Source organism: Lepidochelys kempii, chromosome 14 (assembly GCF_965140285.1).
Source record: "Lepidochelys kempii isolate rLepKem1 chromosome 14, rLepKem1.hap1, whole genome shotgun sequence".
NCBI classification, from domain to species: Eukaryota; Metazoa; Chordata; order Testudines; family Cheloniidae; genus Lepidochelys; species Lepidochelys kempii.
The window spans coordinates 427520-448442 of record NC_136393.1 but is presented as its reverse complement, the minus strand read 5'-3'; the positions used below and the strand labels follow the sequence as shown (position 1 = coordinate 448442).

Below are 20923 nucleotides of genomic sequence, written 5' to 3'. Positions count from 1 at the left end.
AAGTCTTCTGAGCATGTGCAAACTGGAACTCTGCTCTCCCTCTCCCTCCACTCCCCCCAAAAGGTTCAAATCTTAGCCAAATTTGGGCAGATTTTCACAAGTATACAAAAGTCATCTTCCTGCCATATATAAATTCCCTCCTCCAAAGCATGGGGGCGCTGGAGATTCTCAATTGAAGAGCCCCAAGAATTGTTTTGCCCATGTTAAAGAATGTCCTTTCCCTTACCTTTGTTTTCAGAAATGGCTGAAATTTAAAATAATAATTCAGCCTGAGGCAAACATGTCTTGGAAGTTTGAATGGTTAAAATCAACAAAGTAATTAATAATTGAAAACAGGGTATTCTAGGGAGTGTCTACACTGCAGTTAAACACCATGGGTGGCCCATGTCAGTTGACTTGGACTTTCAGGGGTTGGGCTATGGAGCTCTTTAATTGCAGTGTAGATGTTCAAGCTCAGCATGGAGCCCAGGCTCTGGGACCTGAAGAAGAGCTCTGTTCAAGCTCAAAAGCTTCTGTCTGTCTCACCAACAGAAGTTGGTCCAATAAAAGATATGACCTCACCCCCCACACTTGTCTCTCTAAAACCTGGAGGGAGGCAGAAATGGAGAATGAGTAATTTTCATGTTCTGCTGAGTGGTTTAATGTTTTCAAGTGGGGTTGGGCTGCAGGAACAGACTCTGCAGGACAAGGGGAGGTTGGGGGCTTGTGGGCCACTCTGGTATTTGTATTAGTGATGCTCTCTCTGGGCCTGGGTTTTGTTTGCAGGATTTGGAGCAGTATGCATCTAGTTACAGCGGCTTGATGCGGATTGAGCGGTTGCAGTTCATTGCTGACCACTGTCCGCAGCTTCGGGTGGAGGCCCTCAAGATGGCGCTGTCATTCGTCCAAAGAACTTTCAATGTTGATGTGTATGAGGAAATCCACCGAAAACTGTCTGAGGCCACCAGGTACCAGGAGGTGGTGGGAATCTGGAGTGCTTCTTTGACCATATCAGGGCAAATGCAGCACAGGAAAACCTCTGTGAAAGAGGAGATTGTGTGTAACAGCAAAATACTCCTCGTGGAGATTAGATGGGAATCTGACATCACATTCCAGTGAACTGACCCTGCCTACACCTTGGGCTTAGTGCTTTCTTCGAGATGAAATACACAGAAGGGTCTGTTCTCTCTCTGATCTTTCACATTAGTAAAGGTTAAACATGGATGTTGAAGACAGGCTAGAACTTGTAGGTGTTCTCAAATGCCTTATGTACATAAATGCCTTCTGTAAAAACAGAGTTAAATTTAGAGTTTAATATCTGGCAGACTGCTTACACCCCTTCCCCACTGCAGCCATGCATTCAGCGGCATGCAAACCTCTGGCTGGGAAGAAAGGGATAGGGTTGCTTTTGCTCTGACACACAGAGAGATCTGTGCCTTGGGGAGGTTTGGAAATTCAGCTTCTATTGGGTGTTCTGCATTCTCTACATCAAAAACCCTGTTTAAATGTTCACTTCTCTGACTTAGCCTTTCACAAATTGCAGCCTGGCTGATGAGCTTTGGTTGTTAGTGATTAGCCTTGATACTTTCCTTATTTATCCACAGTTCCCACCTTTGATCTTTACAGTGCAGTTATGATGCACATGACATGATTTCTTGATTGATCTGCATTGGATGGGACCCTTCTATTGTGTGTAGAATCTTACTACCTTGCATGGCAATGTATTGATGCTTATTGGTTTCTTGTGGGTTTGGGAGGAAATGTCAGTGGAACAGAATGGGTTTTAAACTGGTTAAGTTGTGTGTCTACCTCAGTTAACATAAATCTTGGGAGAGGGGAATTCAATTCAAGCAGGAAGCACTGATCTGAGAGAGGTGGAATTAGGCCATTCTCTGGAGCTGCTTTTCCATTTGTGGCTGACCTATGGGCACTTCATTTAAAGACTGGGGGTATTGTGGCCTTCCTTCTTTAGCCTGGTCCTGAAGTCATTTGCATGTTGCTGTCTAACTGGTTGAAACCAATTAGGAAGAGAGCAAAGTGTAGGAAAGTGTGCACGCTTTGTATCTTGTATGGAGGTGCTTGAAGTAGGTTTGGTGACTCTTGATGCTTGCGAAGTGGGTTAGTGGCTCACAGCACCATTACTGACTCGCTAGAATCGGATTTATGGAATAGGCTCACTCTATTTTTCTGTTAGTCAGGAACCCGCTTGTTCAGAGCATATCTGTAAAAGGAACATTTTTTTGAAGGAAGAGGGTTTTTTAACTGTCTGTGACAAAAAAACAAGGCAACTTTTAAAATCCAATTAGAATGCAGATTTTCACTACTGATTATGGGCTTTCCGTTTTCTCTTGCCTACTTATTGTTTAGATGGTTTCTCTCGTAATGCATGGTGCTGTATGCCAGGGGAACTGTGCCACATAAATAGCAGGTCCCTGCATTGGAGAGGTTATAGTTTAACAGCCCAATTCAGACTCTTATTGGCTTGACTTTCAGAGAGCTGCAGAACACCCCTGATGCTGTCCCTGATGGTGGGATTGAGCCCCCTCCTCTTGATACAGCATGGGTTGAGGCCACACGGAAGAAAGCCCTTCTCAAACTGGAAAAGCTGGATACGGATCTGAAAAACTACAAAGGAAATTCAATCAAGGAGAGCATCAGGTGAGGAGGGAAAGGCTCGACTGGAGTGGGAAAGAGCATTCTGCTTCCCTGGGAGAATATAGCTCAGGGCCTGGGCTGCATTAGATGGGGCTGGGTGCAATGTCCGTTTGAGTGGCACAGACAAGCTTTGTGCCTCTCTTTCCCACAGTCAAACGGAACCCTGCACTTTTTTGAGATTTTCTGCCTGAGAATGCAGCTCACTGCTCTTCTCATCCTTCTCTCCAGGAGAGGCCACGATGACCTGGGTGATCACTACCTTGACTGTGGGGACCTCAGCAATGCCCTCAAGTGTTACTCACGAGCCCGTGATTACTGTACCAGCGCTAAGCACGTCATTAACATGTGCCTCAATGTCATCAAGGTAGGGAGCCATGCAGCGAGGGAATCGTACAATCCACAGAGGAGTCCCTCTCACATAGATGAGTTACACCTTTCTATCTCTGAAATGACATTGGTCAGCCAGCAGGTAGCACTATTTGCTTGTGCTCTGATTTGTTTCCATTGCACTGTTGTTTGTCTGATTGCCTCCTTGCAGGTTAGCGTTTACCTTCAGAATTGGTCCCACGTTCTGAGCTACGTAAGCAAGGCGGAGTCCACCCCAGAAATTGCAGAGGTAAGAGGTTTCTTTCCCTTACAGTTCTCAGATGTTTCCTTTGTCTGCTCTGTACCTCTTCAGTCAGGGTTGGCCAGACCTCCCCTCTTCCTTTCCTCACTCTCTATTGGACTTGCTCCATGCATGTTTCCTTCCCTCATTGCTCAAATTCACACACAAGCCAGTGTTCTCCAGCTAATCAGACTGTCAGTCCCATCCCGCTGCTTGGTATACTCTCCTCTCTGGGCTCCACCGCCCCTTTTATCTCCACAATGACTTGTGCCTGGAGCACTTTACCTCTCATTTGACCACCTCTGTCCCGTGTTTGCCATTAGCCAAAGGCTGGGCACTGTGTGAATGGTGTCCTTGTTGCCTTCCCTAAGGGAGTGGGGTGAAACTACCTTCCTATTGAGAATGCTGCCTACCTTCCCAAATGGGTTCCTGGGTTTTAATATCCCTAGGGCTATCTGGGGATCCTGCTGCTGAGATGAAAGGGAGCTCCCAAAGCAGATCGGCTTCCCCCAGTATGGTTAAGGGATCTGTATAAGTCACTCACTCCTGCTCCTTTCACCCTCTAGCAAAGAGGAGAGAGGGACAGCCAGACACAGGCGATTCTCACCAAGCTGAAGTGTGCAGCAGGTGAGTGAGCTCCTCTGCTTCCTGGATGCCACCGGGCAGTCTTCTCGCCCGTTTGCCATTCCTGGGGCTTTAGTGAAGTCGAGAATGCCTCTCACCCAGCCAAGGAGTGCTCAGAATGTTCTCACTGGTCTCTGTACTTCATGTTCTCTTGGCAGGACGCAAACACAGTTGACAAGTTTTGAGCAGGGAACCATCCTGGAGTTCCCATCCCTGACTGGTTCCTGCCCCTCCCCAAACTTTCCAAGCCCAGGGTCCTTAGGGCAGTTCATTTCAGTCTCTAGAATGTCACTTACTTAACTGACAGTGTCTGCTTCCCTGAAACTGTGGGGCTCTAGCAACTCCTCGGGATCCTGGTGCCCACTCCACTCTTCCATATTTCTTATTTATGTCCTAACTAGTACATGTATGGTAGTGGACAAAGAACTAACTAAGTCTTATTCATAGGCTTAGCTGAACTAGCAGCTCGGAAATACAAGCAGGCAGCAAAGTGCTTCTTGTTGGCCTCATTTGACCACTGTGACTTCCCTGAGGTAAGAGGACTAAGAGGGGGCTGTGTGCAGGGGTCAGAGGGGAAGCTATGTACAGTATCTGTCTGTGTAAGGTACTTATGGGCCCCCATCATGGTAGTATCCGAGCCCACAATCTGTAATGTATTTGGCAAACAGGATTATCCCCATTTTACAGATGGGGGAACTGAGTTATAAAGGAATCTGCACAAGGTCACACAGGAAGTCTGTGGTGGAGCAGGGAACTGAATTTAGGGGAGTTCAGATAACGGAATTGAAAGGCTGGCTGCTGGGCATTATTCCAGCTTTTGGGGTCTGAGTGAAGCCTGATTTGGGGAGTGTCCATGTTTTTCACTTGGTCCCACTGTATTTGTCAAGGGTCAACCTGTATTCTTGCTGTGGGAGGGATGGGTCTGGAGGCTTAGCTCTGCCTTGCTCCATGTTACAGCATTCAATAATACTTCAGTTCTGGTCTCGATCTCTGTCCCTCTCTAGCTGTTATCTCCTAGTAACGTGGCTGTGTATGGTGGCCTCTGTGCACTGGCCACTTTTGACCGTCAGGAACTGCAACGCAATGTCATCTCTAGCAGGTGAGTGATGCCTGGGGAGGAGTTTGCAGGATGGATACTGGAGCTTTGCTCAAGAATGGTCTCTGGTTGGAGGTGAGGCCTGAGTTCCAGAACCCCACTTAGTTAGGTATCTAAACCTTAAATGATAGTTGGGATTTCTCTATGAAAAGGCACCAGTTTAGTCACAGATGAGACTTTCATAATAGCAACCTAGGAACTGTCAGAATGGATCGTACAAAGGTCCATCTAGCTCAGTCTCTTTCTCTTGACAGTGGCCAGCACCAGATGCTTCAAAGGATGGTGTAAGAACTTCTCGGTAGTAGTTGTGGGATAATCTACACCCACATTAGTAATTAAAGATTGGCTTACACCTTGAAGTGGGATGTTTAATATCCCTTCCAAAATTTGTCATTAATTATACCTCTGGATATTCATGACAGCCATTCAACTATCCAATATAATAACCCCCTAACTGATAAGGGTGCGTCAATCCTAAATTGAGGGGGTAAAAGAGTTGTCCTCTCTCTGCTAACCAACCAGCTTCCCTGGCATGACAGGCAGGTGGCTTGCAGGGAGAGGTCCACAGCATGCAGAGATTTGTGGGAGGGACTTTGGAGGTGCTGGACTCCCTGGAAAGATCTGTGTCCTCTGTGGATTAAAATCTGTTATGCTGAGCCCTACCCTGCTTCTCAGCACACTGTGAGTAAAGGTCATGTTCCCAAAAGGGTTGCTGAGCGCTGGTTAGCATAGTGCTGCAGCCTGGTGCTGCCCAACCCTGATAGTACTGATGCTATTTTGGTCCTGATCTGCCCCACTCCACATACTTTCCTATATTTTATGGAAGGGCACCTCCAGTACAGGCTTTGGCAGGAGGCTCTTGGCTTTCACTGACCCTGGCACCTTTGCTATGCTGAGTCCATCACAGCCCCTGAGAAAACGGGCTGTCCAGGCTGCTAGAGTGTTAACACTTGGAGCATCATAGGGCAGTGAGGAGAGTGTTCATAGCCAGGCATTGGGGTGGTAGTGTTTGTGGGGTGGGGTGTGTCAATGTCAGGTCCCAGCATCTGACTACTGCTGTGTGTCTACAGCTCCTTCAAACTGTTCTTGGAGCTGGAGCCTCAGGTGCGTGACATCATCTTCAAGTTTTATGAATCCAAATATGCTTCATGCCTGAAGATGCTGGATGAGATGAAAGTAAGTCCTGGGAGGGGAGGAAGCAGGGGGATGTGGGAGCTCAGGTTTCCATGTGATGTGTGTGGGAGAGGGTGACACAGGGCCTGAGGGTTCTTCTCTTTTGTCTTAAGAAAAGCAACGTACGTTCAAATTTGTCTGAAGTTGTAGGTGTTTCATGTTGGACTCTTCTGCTCTGCTTCTTGGTTCTAGGTGGCAGTGAATAAAAATCAGGATTTAATTTTTTTAAATTGATCTTTATTTATATGTTGCTAGTTCTTTACTTCCCATTCTATAGACTTAAATTCTTACAGTGGATGTTTTGTCCTTGTTCCTTTAATTAGTTGCTGGACTGTTACTAAAATTTCAGACTTTGCATTGACTATTTTTCTGCCAAGAAAATGCACAATTATACTGAAAATCCAAGTCCGTGGCCTCATCAACAACTGCAGTGTGAGAACATATCTCAGTAGCTAATGGTGGGATTTTCAACAACATCCAAGGGGCATAAGAGCACAAATCTTATTGATTTTAGACAGAAAACCCTGATGGAGTCTAGCCTGGTCAAAGCATTTCAGCTTTCTTGCCTTATGGAAGTTTCAATATATGGGAAGGTGGTGCTGGCTCCAAAAATAACATGGTCTACTTGATCATTAATTTCATGTGTGAATTTGTGGTGTTCTTTTTATAGAAAGGAAAAAATGTTTGTAAAATCTGTAACTCTTAAGAACATAAGAATGGCCCTACTGGGTCAGATCAAAGGTCCATCTAGCCCAGGATCCTGTCTGCCAACAGTGGCCAATGCCAGGTGCCCCAGAGGGAATGAACAGAACAGGTAATCATCAAGTGATCCATCCCCTGTCACTCATTCCAGCTTCTGGCAAACAGAGGCTAGGGACACCATTACTGCCCATCCTGGCTAATAGCCATTGATGGACCTATCCTCCATGAATTAATCGGGTTCTTTTTTGAACACTGTTAGGATGTTGTGAAGGCCAAGACCATATCACAAGGAGTTCCACAGGTTGACTGTGTGTTGTGTGAAGAAATACTTCCTTTTTATTTGTTTTAAACCTGCTGCCTATTAATTTCATTTGGTGACCCCTAGCTCTTGTGTTATGAGAAGCAGTAAACAACACTTCCTTATCTACTTTCTCTACACCTGTCATGATTTTATAGACCTCAGTCGTATCTCCCCTTAGCGGTCTCTTTTCCAAGCTGAAAAGTCCCAGTCTTATTAATCTCTCCTCCTATGGAAGCCGTTCCATACCCCTATTCATTTTTGTTGCCCTTTTTTGAACCTTTTCTAATTCCAATACATCTTTTTTGAGATGGGGCGACCACATCTGCACACAGTATTCAAGATGTGGGCATACCATGGATTTATATAGAGGCAACATGATATTTTCTGTCCTATTATCTATCCCTTTCTTAATTATTCCCAACATTCTGTTAGCTTTTTTGACTGTCGCTGCACACTGAGTGGATGTTTTCAGAGAACTATCCACAGTGACTCCAAGATCTTTCTTGAGTGGTAACAGCTAATTTAGACCCCATCATTTTATATGTATAGTTGGGATTATGCTTTCCAATGTGCATTACTTTGCATTTATTAACATTAAATTTCATCTGCCATTTTGTTGCCCAGTCACCCAGTTTTGAGAGATCCTTTTGTAGCTCTTCGCAGTCTGCCTCAGTCTTAACTATCTTTAGTAATTCTGTATCATCTGCAAATTTTGCCACTTCACTGTTTACCCCTTTTTCCAGATCTTCTAAGGAACAAGGTCAAAACATTCATTGTAGCAAGTTAAGATTATAAAATGGGAACAAAATAAAGGACTAGCAACGTGTAAAATAATTATTTTAAATTTTAAGAGTTTTTTTTGTTAGTCAAAATTTTAAAAATTTATTTTAAAAAAATCATTATTTTTATCCAGCCAGCTTCCTGCTCTAGCTTCTAATATTTTGCTCTTTCTTTTGCGTAGGATAACCTGCTGCTGGATATGTACCTGGCACCTCACGTGAGGACACTCTACACGCAGATCCGAAATCGTGCCCTTATCCAGGTAACATTTCCATGCAAACCTGAGGAATGGGTAAGGGTTAGAGGTAGGACCTATCTTTCACCATAAAGTTTCAAAGGAGTGGGGGTGGATGAACCTGGAAACTGACTGTATTTTCTGGTTCTTAGTATTTCAGCCCCTATGTGTCAGCAGACATGCGCAAGATGGCTACAGCATTTAACACCACAGTGGCAGCGCTGGAGGATGAGCTGACCCAGCTGATCCTGGAAGGACTGATCAATGCCAGAATAGATTCTCATAGCAAAGTGAGTGTCCCCACACCTCAGTTTGTTTCTGATGGCAAGTGCTAGGCTGCGGATTGACGCTAACAGCTGGCTAGGGATGCAGTATTAAAGATCTCTGATCACCTTTCCTGTACCACCATCTTGGTTAATACAGCAGGAGCATTACTTTTTAATGATGAGCTCCTGAAGAACTCAGCTTCACTCTCCCTCTCTTTGCCCCTGGAATACTGGTTGAAGTTGCATTTGCCTGTAGTGAGGGTGTGTTTGTCTAGCTGATATGTCAAGGGTTTGAGTCCTGTAGATTCCTTCCAGTCTGTTGTGTGGAAGGAGCTTCCTAGTAATTGAGTCCATTTCCAGTTCCCGTGTTGAGTTCTTCTTGTTGGTTACAGATTCTTTATGCTCGGGATGTAGATCAGCGCAGCACCACCTTTGAAAAGTCCTTATTAATGGGCAAAGAGTTCCAGCGACGTGCCAAAGCCATGATCCTGCGGGCAGCAGTCCTGCGCAACCAGATACACGTCAAGGTGAGCAAAGGGCCCCTTTGTGATGGAATCTGAGGTAAATGGTAACCATTTGGATGATGTGGTACAGAGGGGTAAAAGCTGGTGACTAGGGACTCTGGGGAAAGAGGTTTTCTTTACCCACAAGAGGATGGATTCTGAGAATGTTAGAGAATGGAGCTTGCAGCTAGCAGGACAGATCCTGGTTACTATTTACTCCAGTCAGTAGGTGAGTGGCTGGTTAAATTACAACAAGGGATTTAATTTTTCATAACTTTTTTATTTTCATGAGGGAAATTGAAATACATACGTTGACTGGAGCAATCCTGCCCAAGAAATGGTTCCGCAGGACAGTGCCCTGGAGAGAGCAGGCTGACTGCTGTATAAAGTGTTCATGGGATTCTGTTGATGCTGCCATAGTACGCTCATCCCTGTGGCCAAATGCCACATGGCATTCAAGTTCTGAATGGGTATTTGATTCAAATTAGGTGACCAATCACACACCTTGAATAGCTGAAGTGAATAGTTTGCAAACACCCATAATCTGTAAACTGTAGTGCAAATATTTATGAATAACAAATTTTTTTGTAAAAATAGTGAAAGATTTATTAACAGAAAAATGATTGAAACATAAGATTTATTTGTAACTAAATAAACAAGCTTTGTGCTCCTGGTGTGTAGGACTCCCTCCCTCCACCCAGTACTTGCTGGGAAAGAGGGAAGGCTGAGCTGAGAATGTCACTACCCTGCTGTATGGTTTACTTGTGCTGAGCATACCCTCTTTGGGAGTGTTCTGTGTTTAGAGCCCTGGTGCAGGGGCAGTTCCAGGCCATCATTAACCAGGGCTGTATTTTGGTTTTCTTATTACAGTCTCCTCCACGAGAAGGTAGCCAAGGCGAGCTCACTCCAGCTAACAGCCAATCCCGAATGAGCACCAACATGTGAAAATCTTCATGTACAATCAAAGAACCTCCCCCACTTCCCTGCCCCAGCTGTTTGTCCTATGTCCTAACCACAGACTACTGAGCTTCACAAACTATCCCTGTCATTCTCTCTCTCTCTCTCATTGGGGCTGGGAGAGTCAGGGCTGATGGTGGGGGCTAACGTTCAGATTTGGATAACTTAATTCCTTTTGAACAGAAGCTGTCACTAAATGCAGCATCCCTGGAATTGTCCATCATTTCAGTGCTGGTTGCATGTTCTCTGCCCTCTCCTCTGTATCCACCACCCCAGAAAGAACTCTTAGTATATTTCAGAGAGATGCTGATCTTGGGTCTCTTCAGCTGCTATTAGAGCTTTCCAGGATCAGAACTGCAAAGGAAGATTGTAAGTTCGATGGATGGGGGTGTATCTAAAGGGAGACTGTTTTACTGACCTGACAGTGTTGCCTTGTCTCTGAGCAATGCAGTGCTTTTCCTTTACTTCAAAGCCCTCAGACTGAAATGCTCTCAATGGTATGGGCCCAGCATTCAGCCAGAGGGGAGCTCCTCTCAGGAAGCACGTTCTAGGACTTCTCACCCACCCTGGGAAATATGGCACCACTTCTGCATACTCAAAGGCATTTATTTCAGGTTGTTGCACTTATCCTGGATCCAACCTCTTTCAGTCTGGCCTGTCCCTTTTTCAAAGGCCTGTTTCCTAATTTGTTTCCACATGCCTATCACTTGGCTTTGGATTTTGGTGGTGGTTTGCCACTGCAGTAAGGCTCCATCGTGTGCAAATGCTGTTGCTTGTCCGTTTTACTTCATCAGCGTACAGTGGCTTCTTAGCCTGTGCACCAGTGGCTCTTGGTGGCATGAGTCCATGCCATAGAAATACAACACATCAGGTCTGGGGCAGAAACCAAAAGAAGCCAGCCCAGGTACCTGCTCAGCAGGTGCATCTGTTCCAACTTTCCTTTTATAAATGGGTTTAAGGTGGCAGCCCAGACTCATATAGTGTTGTATTAATGAGCGTAGTTAAGTGTTGAATATTCTGGAATTACAGCAACTTTGCATTCATCCAGTCCCATAGGATAAAGTTAAGAATTTTGATCCAGCCCTGACTGGTCCAGCAATTTACTACAAACAAATGTTAATGCTATTTTTGTTTTTAAAATAAGTCATTATCTCTAGTTCATTAAAGAAGGTAATTAAAAAGCTCATTGCAGTGTTTGGAGTTTTGTGTTAGTTGCTTTTAGCTGTCCTGATTCTTTTCTTTAATACTAAACTTGGTGACAGGCTGCTGTTTTGAGCATTTTAATATGGTTGGAGGTGTTTGGAAATAAGGTAATACCACTTGTGTGAGGAGGTCTGAAGAATGCCACTTGATGGAGTTTTACTCTCTTGCTTTTCTGGAAGCCATGTGTAAGACGCATTTGTGTAGTTGCTAAACTGCAGCAGCTTCCTCCATTTGCACATTTCGGTTGCTGAAGCATTTTGTGGCTTATGTGGAGAAAGTTGAGGGAGTACTTACTATGAAGTCTTTGGTTAGGTATTGTCCATATTTTGGAATTACAGTAACTTTGCATTAATCCAGGCCCATTTCTGGAAGGGCTGAACTCACCTTGCTAAGATCTGGTTCCAGGAAGCTTGGCTATTTTACCCTGATTCTCAGAAGTTCTGATTCAATAGGGAAGTGGGAAGCAAATGTGACTTAGTCTGTTCTAAGGCTGTGCAAGAGCCTACCCAGCCCCCAGTGTAAATTAGAACACCCTCAATGGTCAGAGGCAGCCAAGAATAGTTGGAGTGCAGTGTGCTATGACCCCTTCTCTTCCCCCCTCCCAAGGTCCAATATTCTCTGGTCCTTACCCAGAGGCTTGGAAGGGGAAGAGTGTTGAGCTGCTCTGACAGCAGAGGCACTCCCTTACACAATAGATATTCTCTCAGGGCCACTTCTACCCACTTTATGCTACTGTAGTGATGTGAAACGCTTATGTCCCTAGAGAGAATTGGGTCCTTCCTATCTGAGGCATATCAGCTATCTGCTATCTGGTCACCCTCACAGATGGAGAATACTTTGTTCTTGATCTGAGACCTGCCTCAAAATGGAATTGCAGATGTCACAGTTTGAAAGGTCAAGCTCATATTCAGCAAAAGCTATTTTTCTTTAAAAAGGGAGCAGGATTCACAATAATTTATAGTGGAAGATTCAGCTCCAGTCCATCCACTCTTAAGTTCCACATCTTTAGCAAGGATGCTCCGATTAACGATGGCCATTGAGAACAGTAGTTCTGTAGACTATCCTTAAATTAGACAAAAAGAAAAGGAGTACTTGTGGCACCTTAGAGACTAACCAATTTATTAGAGCATAAGCTTTCGTGAGCTACAGCTCACTTCATCAGATGTAGTGAGCTGTAGCTCACGAAAGCTTATGCTCTAATAAATTGGTTAGTCTCTAAGGTGCCACAAGTACTCCTTTTCTTTTTGCGAATACAGACTAACACGGCTGTTACTCTGAAACCTTAAATTAGACAGTATTTCAGCCTACTAGACACAGCCATCAAGCCAGGTTCTTTATGCTCAAACAGCAACTCTCCTCGCTGGCCTAATTACTAACCTGCACATTAACTGGGGTATAACATATATGTAGTGCAAAGGTTGACAAATAAGAGATCCACCCTAGAAGCCAGCTTAAGCCAAAATGCAAAAGACCTAGTACCAAAAAATACTGAGTAGGGTCAAATTCTGTCGTCTGGTGCACCCCAGTCTTTGGTCTTGGATCCTTATCCTCCCTCCACCTTTTTCCTTCTTTTGGCTGTCTTCCTCCATTTCCTCTCTCACTTGTCTCTACCTCTTTAGGTTAATGGTTAAGGTGGAGGGAATAGTCCAAGAGGTCCTTGCTAATTGAAAGTGGTGTTTTTTCTGATCTCTTTAGAAAAGTTATGAAATCAATCACAGGCAAAATATTGGAGAGTGGCTGATATGGGACTTAATTATATTATCCTCCTTTAATTCTTGATTGATTAATGCCAATCAACATAAATTTATGGAATGCAGATCCAGTCACACTAATCTGATATTTTTTTTTATGAGATTACAGATTTGGTTCATAAAGGTAATAGTGTCTTTGACTTCAAGTCTTAGACTTCTGTAAGGCATTTGATTTCGTACTTCATGACATTTTGATTAAGAATCTAGAAGGATACAAAATTGACAGTGGCACACATTACATTAGTTAAAAACTGGCTAACTGACAGATCTCAAAATACAATTGTAAATGGGGCGGCATCATGGTGCTGAGCTGTACAAATGCCTCCTGATGGGGATTGATGGCAGGTATTGCACCTGCTATACTAGTAATCATGGTGCTCACATGATGATTAAAAGCGGCAGATATGGCTTTGGACAAGACCTTTTTGGGCTAGGAAGAAAGAGATCCCTTCACCAGAAAAACTCCTTAGCACAGGATCTAGCAAGTCATAGGATTTTGGTTTGAGAGAGTTGATAAAATCCTAAATAGAAACAATTTGATTTCTAGCTGCTTCCCTCACCATCCAAAAATATTTTAAAAGCTCCCTCCCCCTAACTGAAAATACCCTGACAGTCACCTGTGCCAGCAACTCACTACCCACTTCGCCACTACCACAGTAATCTCCTAAACAAGGCTTTGAGGATTTGCATTTATAGTGATCCATAACTAGAATGCTGCATGTAAGTAAGAAACTATAATTCTGTGAAAAGGCTTTTTCATTTTAAAGGATGCTTGGCTTGGCCCAGCCTATCGGTTCTCTCTCCTTTTGCCCCATACTTCATACTAGAACCAGTGGAGAAAAAATAAAGAACCAGCTTGTCTGTCTGGATTGGCTGAGGGCTCATCACAAAGTCACTGCACTGCCAACGGACTTTATATGAACAAACTAGGCATTAAGGAAAGTAATTTCTTCAGATACAAAGTAGAATCACTAAAAGTTTTGCTATTCCAAGTCTAATCTGTAAAGAGATTACTGGTATGTACTTGTATCTACCTAAACCCTGGTCTACACTAGGACTTTAGGTCGAATTTAGCAGCGTTAAATCGATGTAAACCTGCACCCGTCCACACAATGAAGCCCTTTATTTCGACTTAAAGGGCTCTTAAAATCGATTTCCTTACTCCACCCCTGACAAGTGGATTAGCGCTTAAATCGACGTTGCCAGCTCGAATTTGGGGTACTGTGGACACAATTCGATGGTATTGGCCTCCGGGAGCTATCCCAGAGTGCTCCATTATGACCGCTCTGGACAGCACTCTCAACTCAGATGCACTGGCCAGGTAGACAGGAAAAGAACTGCGAACTTTTGAATCTCATTTCCTGTTTGGCCAGCGTGGCAAGCTGCAGGTGACCATGCAGAGCTCATCAGCACAGGTGACCATGATGGAGTCCCAGAATCGCAAAAGAGCTCCAGCATGGACTGAACGGGAGGTACGGGATCTGATCGCTGTTTGGGGAGAGGAATCCATGCTATCAGAACTCCGTTCCAGTTTTCGAAATGCCGAAACCTTTGTCAAAATCTCCCAGGGCATGAAGGACAGAGGCCATAACAGGGACTCGAAGCAGTGCCGCGTGAAACTGAAGGAGCTGAGGCAAGCCTACCAGAAAACCAGAGAGGCGAACAGCTGCTCTGGGTCAGAGCCCCAAACATGCCGCTTCTATGATGAGCTGCATGCCATTTTAGCCATCACTACCCCAGCCGTGTTGTTTGACTCCTTCAATGGAGATGGAGGCAATACGGAAGCAGGTTTTGGGGACAAAGAAGATGAGGAGGAGGAGGAGGAGGTTGTAGATAGCTCACAGCAAGCAAGCGGAGAAACCGGTTTTCCCGACAGCCAGGAACTGTTTCTCACCCTAGACCTGGAGCCAGTACCCCCCGAACCCACCCAAGGCTGCCTACTGGACCCAGCAGGCGGAGAAGGGACCTCTGGTGAGTGTACCTTTTAAAATACTATACATGGTTTAAAAGCAAGCATGTGAAAGGATTACTTTGCCCTGGCATTTGCGGTTCTCCTAGATGTAGTCCTAAAGCCTTTGCAAAAGGTTTCTGGGGAGGGCAGCCTTATTGCGTCCTTCATGGTAGGACACTTTACCACTCCAGGCCAATAACACGTACTCGGGAATCATTGTAGAACAAAGCATTGCAGTGTATGTTTGCTGGCATTCAAACAACATCCGTTCTTTATCTCTCTGTGTTATCCTCAGGAGAGTGAGATATAATTCATGGTCACCTGGTTGAAATAGAGTGCTTTTCTTCAGGGGACACTCAGAGGAGCCCATTCCTGCTGGGCTGTTTGCCTGTGGCTAAACAGAAATGTTCCCCGCTGTTAGCCACAGGGAGGGGGGAAGGTTGAGGGGGTAGTCACGCGGTGGGAGGAGGCAAAATGCGACCTTGTAACGAAAGCACATGTGCTATGTATGTAATGTTAACAGCAAGGTTTACCCTGAAAGAGTGTAGCCACTGTTTTATAAAATGTCTTTTTAAATACCGCTGTCCCTTTTTTTTTTCTCCACCAGCTGCATGTGTTTCAATGATCACAGGATCTTCTCCTTCCCAGAGGCTAGTGAAGCTTAGAAAGAAAAAAAAAAAAAACCGCACTCGCGATGAAATGTTCTCCGAGCTCATGCTGTCCTCCCACACTGACAGAGCACGGACGAATGCATGGAGGCAAATAATGTCAGAGTGCAGGAAAGCACAAAATGACCGGGAGGAGAGGTGGCAGGCTGAAGACAGGGCTGAAGCTCAAATGTGGCGGCAGCGTGATGAGAGGAGGCAGGATTCAATGCTGAGGCTGCTGCAGGACCAAACCAGTATGCTCCAGTGTATGGTTGAGCTGCAGCAAAGGCAGCTGGAGCACAGACTGCCACTGCAGCCCCTCTGTAACCAACCGCCCTCCTCCCCAAGTTCCATAGCCTCCACACCCAGACGCCCAAGAACGCGGTGGGGGGGCCTCCGGCCAACCAGCCACTCCACCACAGAGGATTGCCCCAAAAAAAGAAGGCTGTCATTCAATAAATTTTAAAAGTTGTAAACTTTTAAAGTGCTGTGCTTAAAGTGCTTTGTGGCATTTTCCTTCCCTCCTCCACCACCCCTCCTGGGCTGCCTTGGTAGTCATCCCCCTATTTGTGTGATGAATGAATAAAAATGCATGAATGTGAAGCAACAATGACTTTATTGCCTCTGCAAGCGGTGATTGAAGGGAGGAGGGGCGGGTGGTTAGCTTACAGGGAAGTAGAGTGAACCAAGGGGCGGGGGGTTTCATCAAGGAGAAACAAACAGAACTTTCACACCGTAGCCTGGCCACTCATGAAACTGGTTTTCAAAGCTTCTCTGATGCGTACCGCGCCCTCCTGTGCTCTTCTAACCGCCCTGGTGTCTGGCTGCGCGTAACCAGCAGCTAGGCGATTTGCCTCAGCCTCCCACCCCGCCATAAATGTCTCCCCCTTACTCTCACAGATATTGTGGAGCACACAGCAAGCAGTAATAACAGTGGGAATATTGGTTTCGCTGAGGTCTAAGCGAGTCAGTAAACTGCGCCAGTGCGCCTTTAAACGTCCAAATGCACATTCTACCACCATTCTGCACTTGCTCAGCCTGGAGTTGAACAGCTCCTGACTACTGTCCAGGCTGCCTGTGTACGGCTTCATGAGCCATGGCATTAAGCGGTAGGCTGGGTCCCCAAGGATACATATAGGCATTTCAACATCCCCAACAGTTATTTTCTGGTCTGGGAATAAAGTCCCTTCCTGCAGCTTTGAAACAGACCAGAGTTCCTGAAGATGCGAGCATCATGCACCTTTCCCGGCCATCCCACGTTGATGTTGGTGAAACGTCCCTTGTGATCCACCAGAGCTTGCAGCACTATTGAAAAGTACCCCTTGCGGTTTATGTACTCGGCGGCTTGGTGCTCCGGTGCCAAGTTAGGGATATGGGTTCTGTCTATAGCCCCACCACAGTTAGGGAATCCCATTGCAGCAAAGCCATCCACTATGACCTGCACATTTCCCAGGGTCACTACCCTTGATATCAGCAGATCTTTGATTGCGTGGGCTACTTGCATCACAGCAGCCCCCACAGTAGATTTCATAGAATCATAGAATCATAGAATATCAGGGTTGGAAGGGACCCCAGAAGGTCATCTAGTCCAACCCCCTGCTCAAAGCAGGACCAATTCCCAGTTAAATCATCCCAGCCAGGGCTTTGTCAAGCCTGACCTTAAAAACCTCTAAGGAAGGAGATTCTACCACCTCCCTAGGTAACGCATTCCAGTGTTTCACCACCCTCTTAGTGAAAAAGTTTTTCCTAATATCCAATCTAAACCTCCCCCACTGCAACTTGAGACCATTACTCCTCGTTCTGTCATCTGCTACCATTGAGAACAGTCTAGAGCCATCCTCTTTGGAACCCCCTTTCAGGTAGTTGAAAGCAGCTATCAAATCCCCCCTCATTCTTCTCTTCTGCAGGCTAAACAATCCCAGCTCCCTCAGCCTCTCCTTATAACTCATGTGTTCCAGTCCCCTAATCATTTTTGTTGCCCTTCGCTGGACTCTCTCCAATTTATCCACATCCTTCTTGAAGTGTGGGGCCCAAAACTGGACACAGTACTCCAGATGAGGCCTCACCAATGTCGAATAGAGGGGAACGATCACGTCCCTCGATCTGCTCGCTATGCCCCTACTTATACATCCCAAAATGCCATTGGCCTTCTTGGCAACAAGGGCACACTGCTGACTCATATCCAGCTTCTCGTCCACTGTCACCCCTAGGTCCTTTTCTGCAGAACTGCTGCCTAGCCATTCGGTCCCTAGTCTGTAGCTGTGCATTGGGTTCTTCCGTCCTAAGTGCAGGACCCTGCACTTATCCTTATTGAACCTCATCAGATTCCTTTTGGCCCAATCTTCCAATTGGTCTAGGTCCTTCTGTATCCTATCCCTCCCCTCCAGCGTATCTACCACTCCTCCCAGTTTAGTATCATCCGCAAATTTGCTGAGAGTGCAATCCACACCACCCTCCAGATCATTTATGAAGATATTGAATAAAACCGGCCCCAGGTCCGACCCCTGGGGCACTCCACTTGATACCGGCTGCCAACTAGACATGGAGCCATTGATCACTACCCGTTGAGCCCGACAATTTAGCCAGCTTTCTACCCACCTTATGGTGCATTCATCCAGCCCATACTTCCTTAACTTGCTGACAAGAATACTATGGGAGACCGTGTCAAAAGCTTTGCTAAAGTCAAGAAACAATACATCCACTGCTTTCCCTTCATCCACAGAACCAGTAATCTCATCATAAAAGGCGATTAGATTAGTCAGGCATGACCTTCCCTTGGTGAATCCATGCTGGCTGTTCCTGATCACTTTCCTCTCATGCAAGTGCTTCAGGATTGATTCTTTGAGGACCTGCTCCATGATTTTTCCAGGGACTGAGGTGAGGCTGACTGGCCTGTAGTTCCCAGGATCTTCCTTCTTCCCTTTTTTAAAGATTGGCACTACATTAGCCTTTTTCCAGTCATCCGGGACTTCCCCGGTTCGCCACGAGTTTTCAAAGATAATGGCCAGTGGCTCTGCAATCACAGCCGCCAATTCCTTCAGCACTCTCGGATGCAACTCGTCCGGCCCCATGGATTTGTGCACGTCCAGCTTTTCTAAATAGTCCCTAACCGCCTCTATCTCCACAGAGGGCTGGCCATCTCTTCCGCATTTTGTGATGCCCAGCGCAGCAGTCTGGGAGCTGACCTTGTTAGTGAAAACAGAGGCAAAAAAAGCATTGAGTACATTAGCTTTTTCCACATCCTCTGTCACTAGGTTGCCTCCCTCATTCAGTAAGGGGCCCACACATTCCTTGGCTTTCTTCTTGTTGCCAACATACCTGAAGAAACCCTTCTTGTTACTCTTGACATCTCTGGCTAGCTGCAGCTCCAGGTGCGATTTGGCCCTCCTGATAACATTCCTACATGCCCGAGCAATATTTTTATACTCTTCCCTGGTCATATGTCCAACCTTCCACTTCTTGTAAGCTTCTTTTTTATGTTTAAGATCCGCTAGGATTTCACCATTAAGCCAAGTTGGTCGCCTGCCATATTTACTATTCTTTCGACTCATCGGGATGGTTTGTCCCTCCAAATTGATTCCCAACTGACCAGTAGCTGTCTGGCGTTGCAAGCTTCCCCAGGGCTATCGCCACTCGCTTCTCAACTGTGAGGGCTGCTCTCATCTTGGTATTCATGCACCGCAGGGCAGGGGAAAGCAAGTCATAAAGTTCCATGAAAGTGCCCTTACGCATGCGAAAGTTTCGCAGCCACTGGGAATCGTCCCAGACTTGCAACACTATGCGGTCCCACCAGTCTGTGCTTGTTTCCCGAGCCCAGAATCGGCGTTCCACAGCATGAACCTGCCCCATTAGCACCATGATGCATGCATTGGCAGGGCCCATGCTTTCAGAGAAATCTGTGTCCATGTCCTGATCACTCACATGACCGTGCTGATGTCGCCGCCTCGCCCGGTATCGCTTTGCCAGGTTCTGGTGCTGCATATACTGCTGGATAATGCGTGTGGTGTTTAATGTGCTCCTAATTGCCAAAGTGAGCTGAGCGGCCTCCATGCTTGCCTTGGTATGGCGTCCGCACAGAAAAAAGGCGCGGAACGATTGTCTGCCGTTGCTCTGACGGAGGGAGGGGCGACTGATGACACGGCTTACAGGGTTGGCTTCAGGGAGCTAAAATCAACAAAGGGGATGCATGTACATCAAGGAGTATTTCAGGCAGGACTTCACGGAGGGTTCCAATAAGAAATGGTGCACCTAAGTTATCGTTCTTATTGGAACAATGAGGTTAGCCTGGCCTCTGATTGATACATGGCTAGATTTACCTCGCTGCACCTTCTCTGTGAGTGACTGCAGTGTGACCTAGAGGAATGAGTCCCCTAGACAGGGGAGGAGGCAAATGAGTACAAAACAAATCTGGTCTATTTCTTGTTTTGACCCACTCCATCTATCTTTTACATCTTTGGCTGGCAGCAGATGGTGCAGAAGGACTGCATGCCATCCACATCTCATGGCTGCTCGGCAGAAGATGGTACAGTACGACTGCTAGCCATCCTCATCTCTTGCCTGCCTGGCAGAAGATGGTACAGTATGACTGCTAGCAGTCCGTATCGTCTGCCCGCTCACCATAAGACGGTTCAATAGGACTGACTGCAGGACTAAAGAGAATGACCTGGTCAAGTCACTCCAAATTTAGTCCCTGCGCCCATGTCTGCCCAGGCGCTCCTAGCCGACGTGGCCAGGAGCACCTCGGACACGACGAGGACAACTACCAGTCGTATTGCACCGTCTGCTGCCAGAAGACAATGGGTTGCTGCTACTGTGCAGCAAAGCCGTACCACGTCTGCCAGCACCCAGGAGACATAGGGTGACGGTTACCTGAGCGGGCTCCATGCTTGCCGTGGTATGGCGTCTGCACAGGTAATTCAGGAAAAAAGGCGCGAAATGATTGTCTGCCCTTGCTTTCACGGAGGGAGGGAGGGAACGGGGGCCTGACGATACGTACCCAGAACCACCCGCGACAATGTTTTAGCCCCATCAGAGTGCTCCATTGTGACTGCTCTGGACAGCACTCTCAGATGCCCGATTGTTTGCTGTTGCTCTGATGCCAGGAGGGGCGACTGAGGACACGGCTTACAGGGTTGGCTTCAGGGAGCTAAAATCAACAAAGGGGGTGGCTTTACATCAAGGAGTATTTCAGGCAGGACTTCATGGAGGGTTCCAATAAGAAATGGTGCACCTAAGTTATTGTCCTTATTGGAACAAGAAGGTTAGCCTGGCCTCTGATTGATACATGGCTAGATTTACCTCACTGCACCTTCTCTGTGAGTGACTGCAGTGTGAGCTAGAAGAATGAGTCCCCTAGACAGGGGAGGGGGGGAAGCAAATGAGTACAAAACAAATCTGGTCTATTTCTTGTTTTGATCCACTCCATCTATCTTTTACATCTTTGGCTGGCAGCAGACGGTGCAGAAGGACTGCATGCCATCCACATCTCATGGC

At 46.2% G+C, this 20923-nt stretch overlaps 2 protein-coding genes across 9 annotated transcripts in view; both read left to right on the top strand.

Moving 5' to 3' along the window:
• The window catches only part of GPS1 (G protein pathway suppressor 1), a 36338-nt gene that overhangs the window by 9069 nt on the left and 6346 nt on the right, over positions 1-20923 (top strand). For 3 of the 8 annotated variants that reach the window (XM_078848355.1, XM_073310690.2, XM_073310692.2), the window contains 12 exons: positions 766-947; positions 2473-2637; positions 2863-2998; positions 3173-3250; positions 3808-3868; positions 4313-4398; positions 4870-4964; positions 6032-6137; positions 8099-8209; positions 8305-8442; positions 8811-8945; positions 9792-11064. In XM_078848355.1, the coding sequence (XP_078704481.1) occupies positions 766-947; positions 2473-2637; positions 2863-2998; positions 3173-3250; positions 3808-3868; positions 4313-4398; positions 4870-4964; positions 6032-6137; positions 8099-8209; positions 8305-8442; positions 8811-8945; positions 9792-9866 (1368 nt within the window). In that variant the 3' untranslated portion in view covers positions 9867-11064. Of the gene's footprint in view, positions 1-765; positions 948-2472; positions 2638-2862; positions 3251-3807; positions 3869-4312; positions 4399-4869; positions 4965-6031; positions 6138-8098; positions 8210-8304; positions 8443-8810; positions 8946-9791; positions 11065-20923 lie in introns of those variants that run through there. The other 5 variants (XM_073310689.2, XM_073310691.2, XM_073310685.2 and 2 more) reach the window with 3 other exon arrangements.
• On the top strand, positions 12301-16033 carry LOC140897689 (uncharacterized). Its single transcript, XM_073310607.1, has 2 exons — positions 12301-14803; positions 15391-16033. The coding sequence occupies exons 1-2, from the start codon at positions 14227-14229 to the stop codon at positions 15894-15896; spliced, it is 1083 nt and encodes a 360-aa protein (XP_073166708.1). The 5' UTR covers positions 12301-14226; the 3' UTR covers positions 15897-16033.

Bases quoted from the DNA above. Each gene is read 5' to 3' on its own strand.
- LOC140897689 (XM_073310607.1), top strand. From the start codon at position 14,227: ATGCAGAGCTCATCAGCACAGGTGACCATGATGGAGTCCCAGAATCGC. The intron at 14,804-15,390 runs GTGAGTGTACCT...TTTCTCCACCAG, and splicing joins AGGCGGAGAAGGGACCTCTG to CTGCATGTGTTTCAATGATC.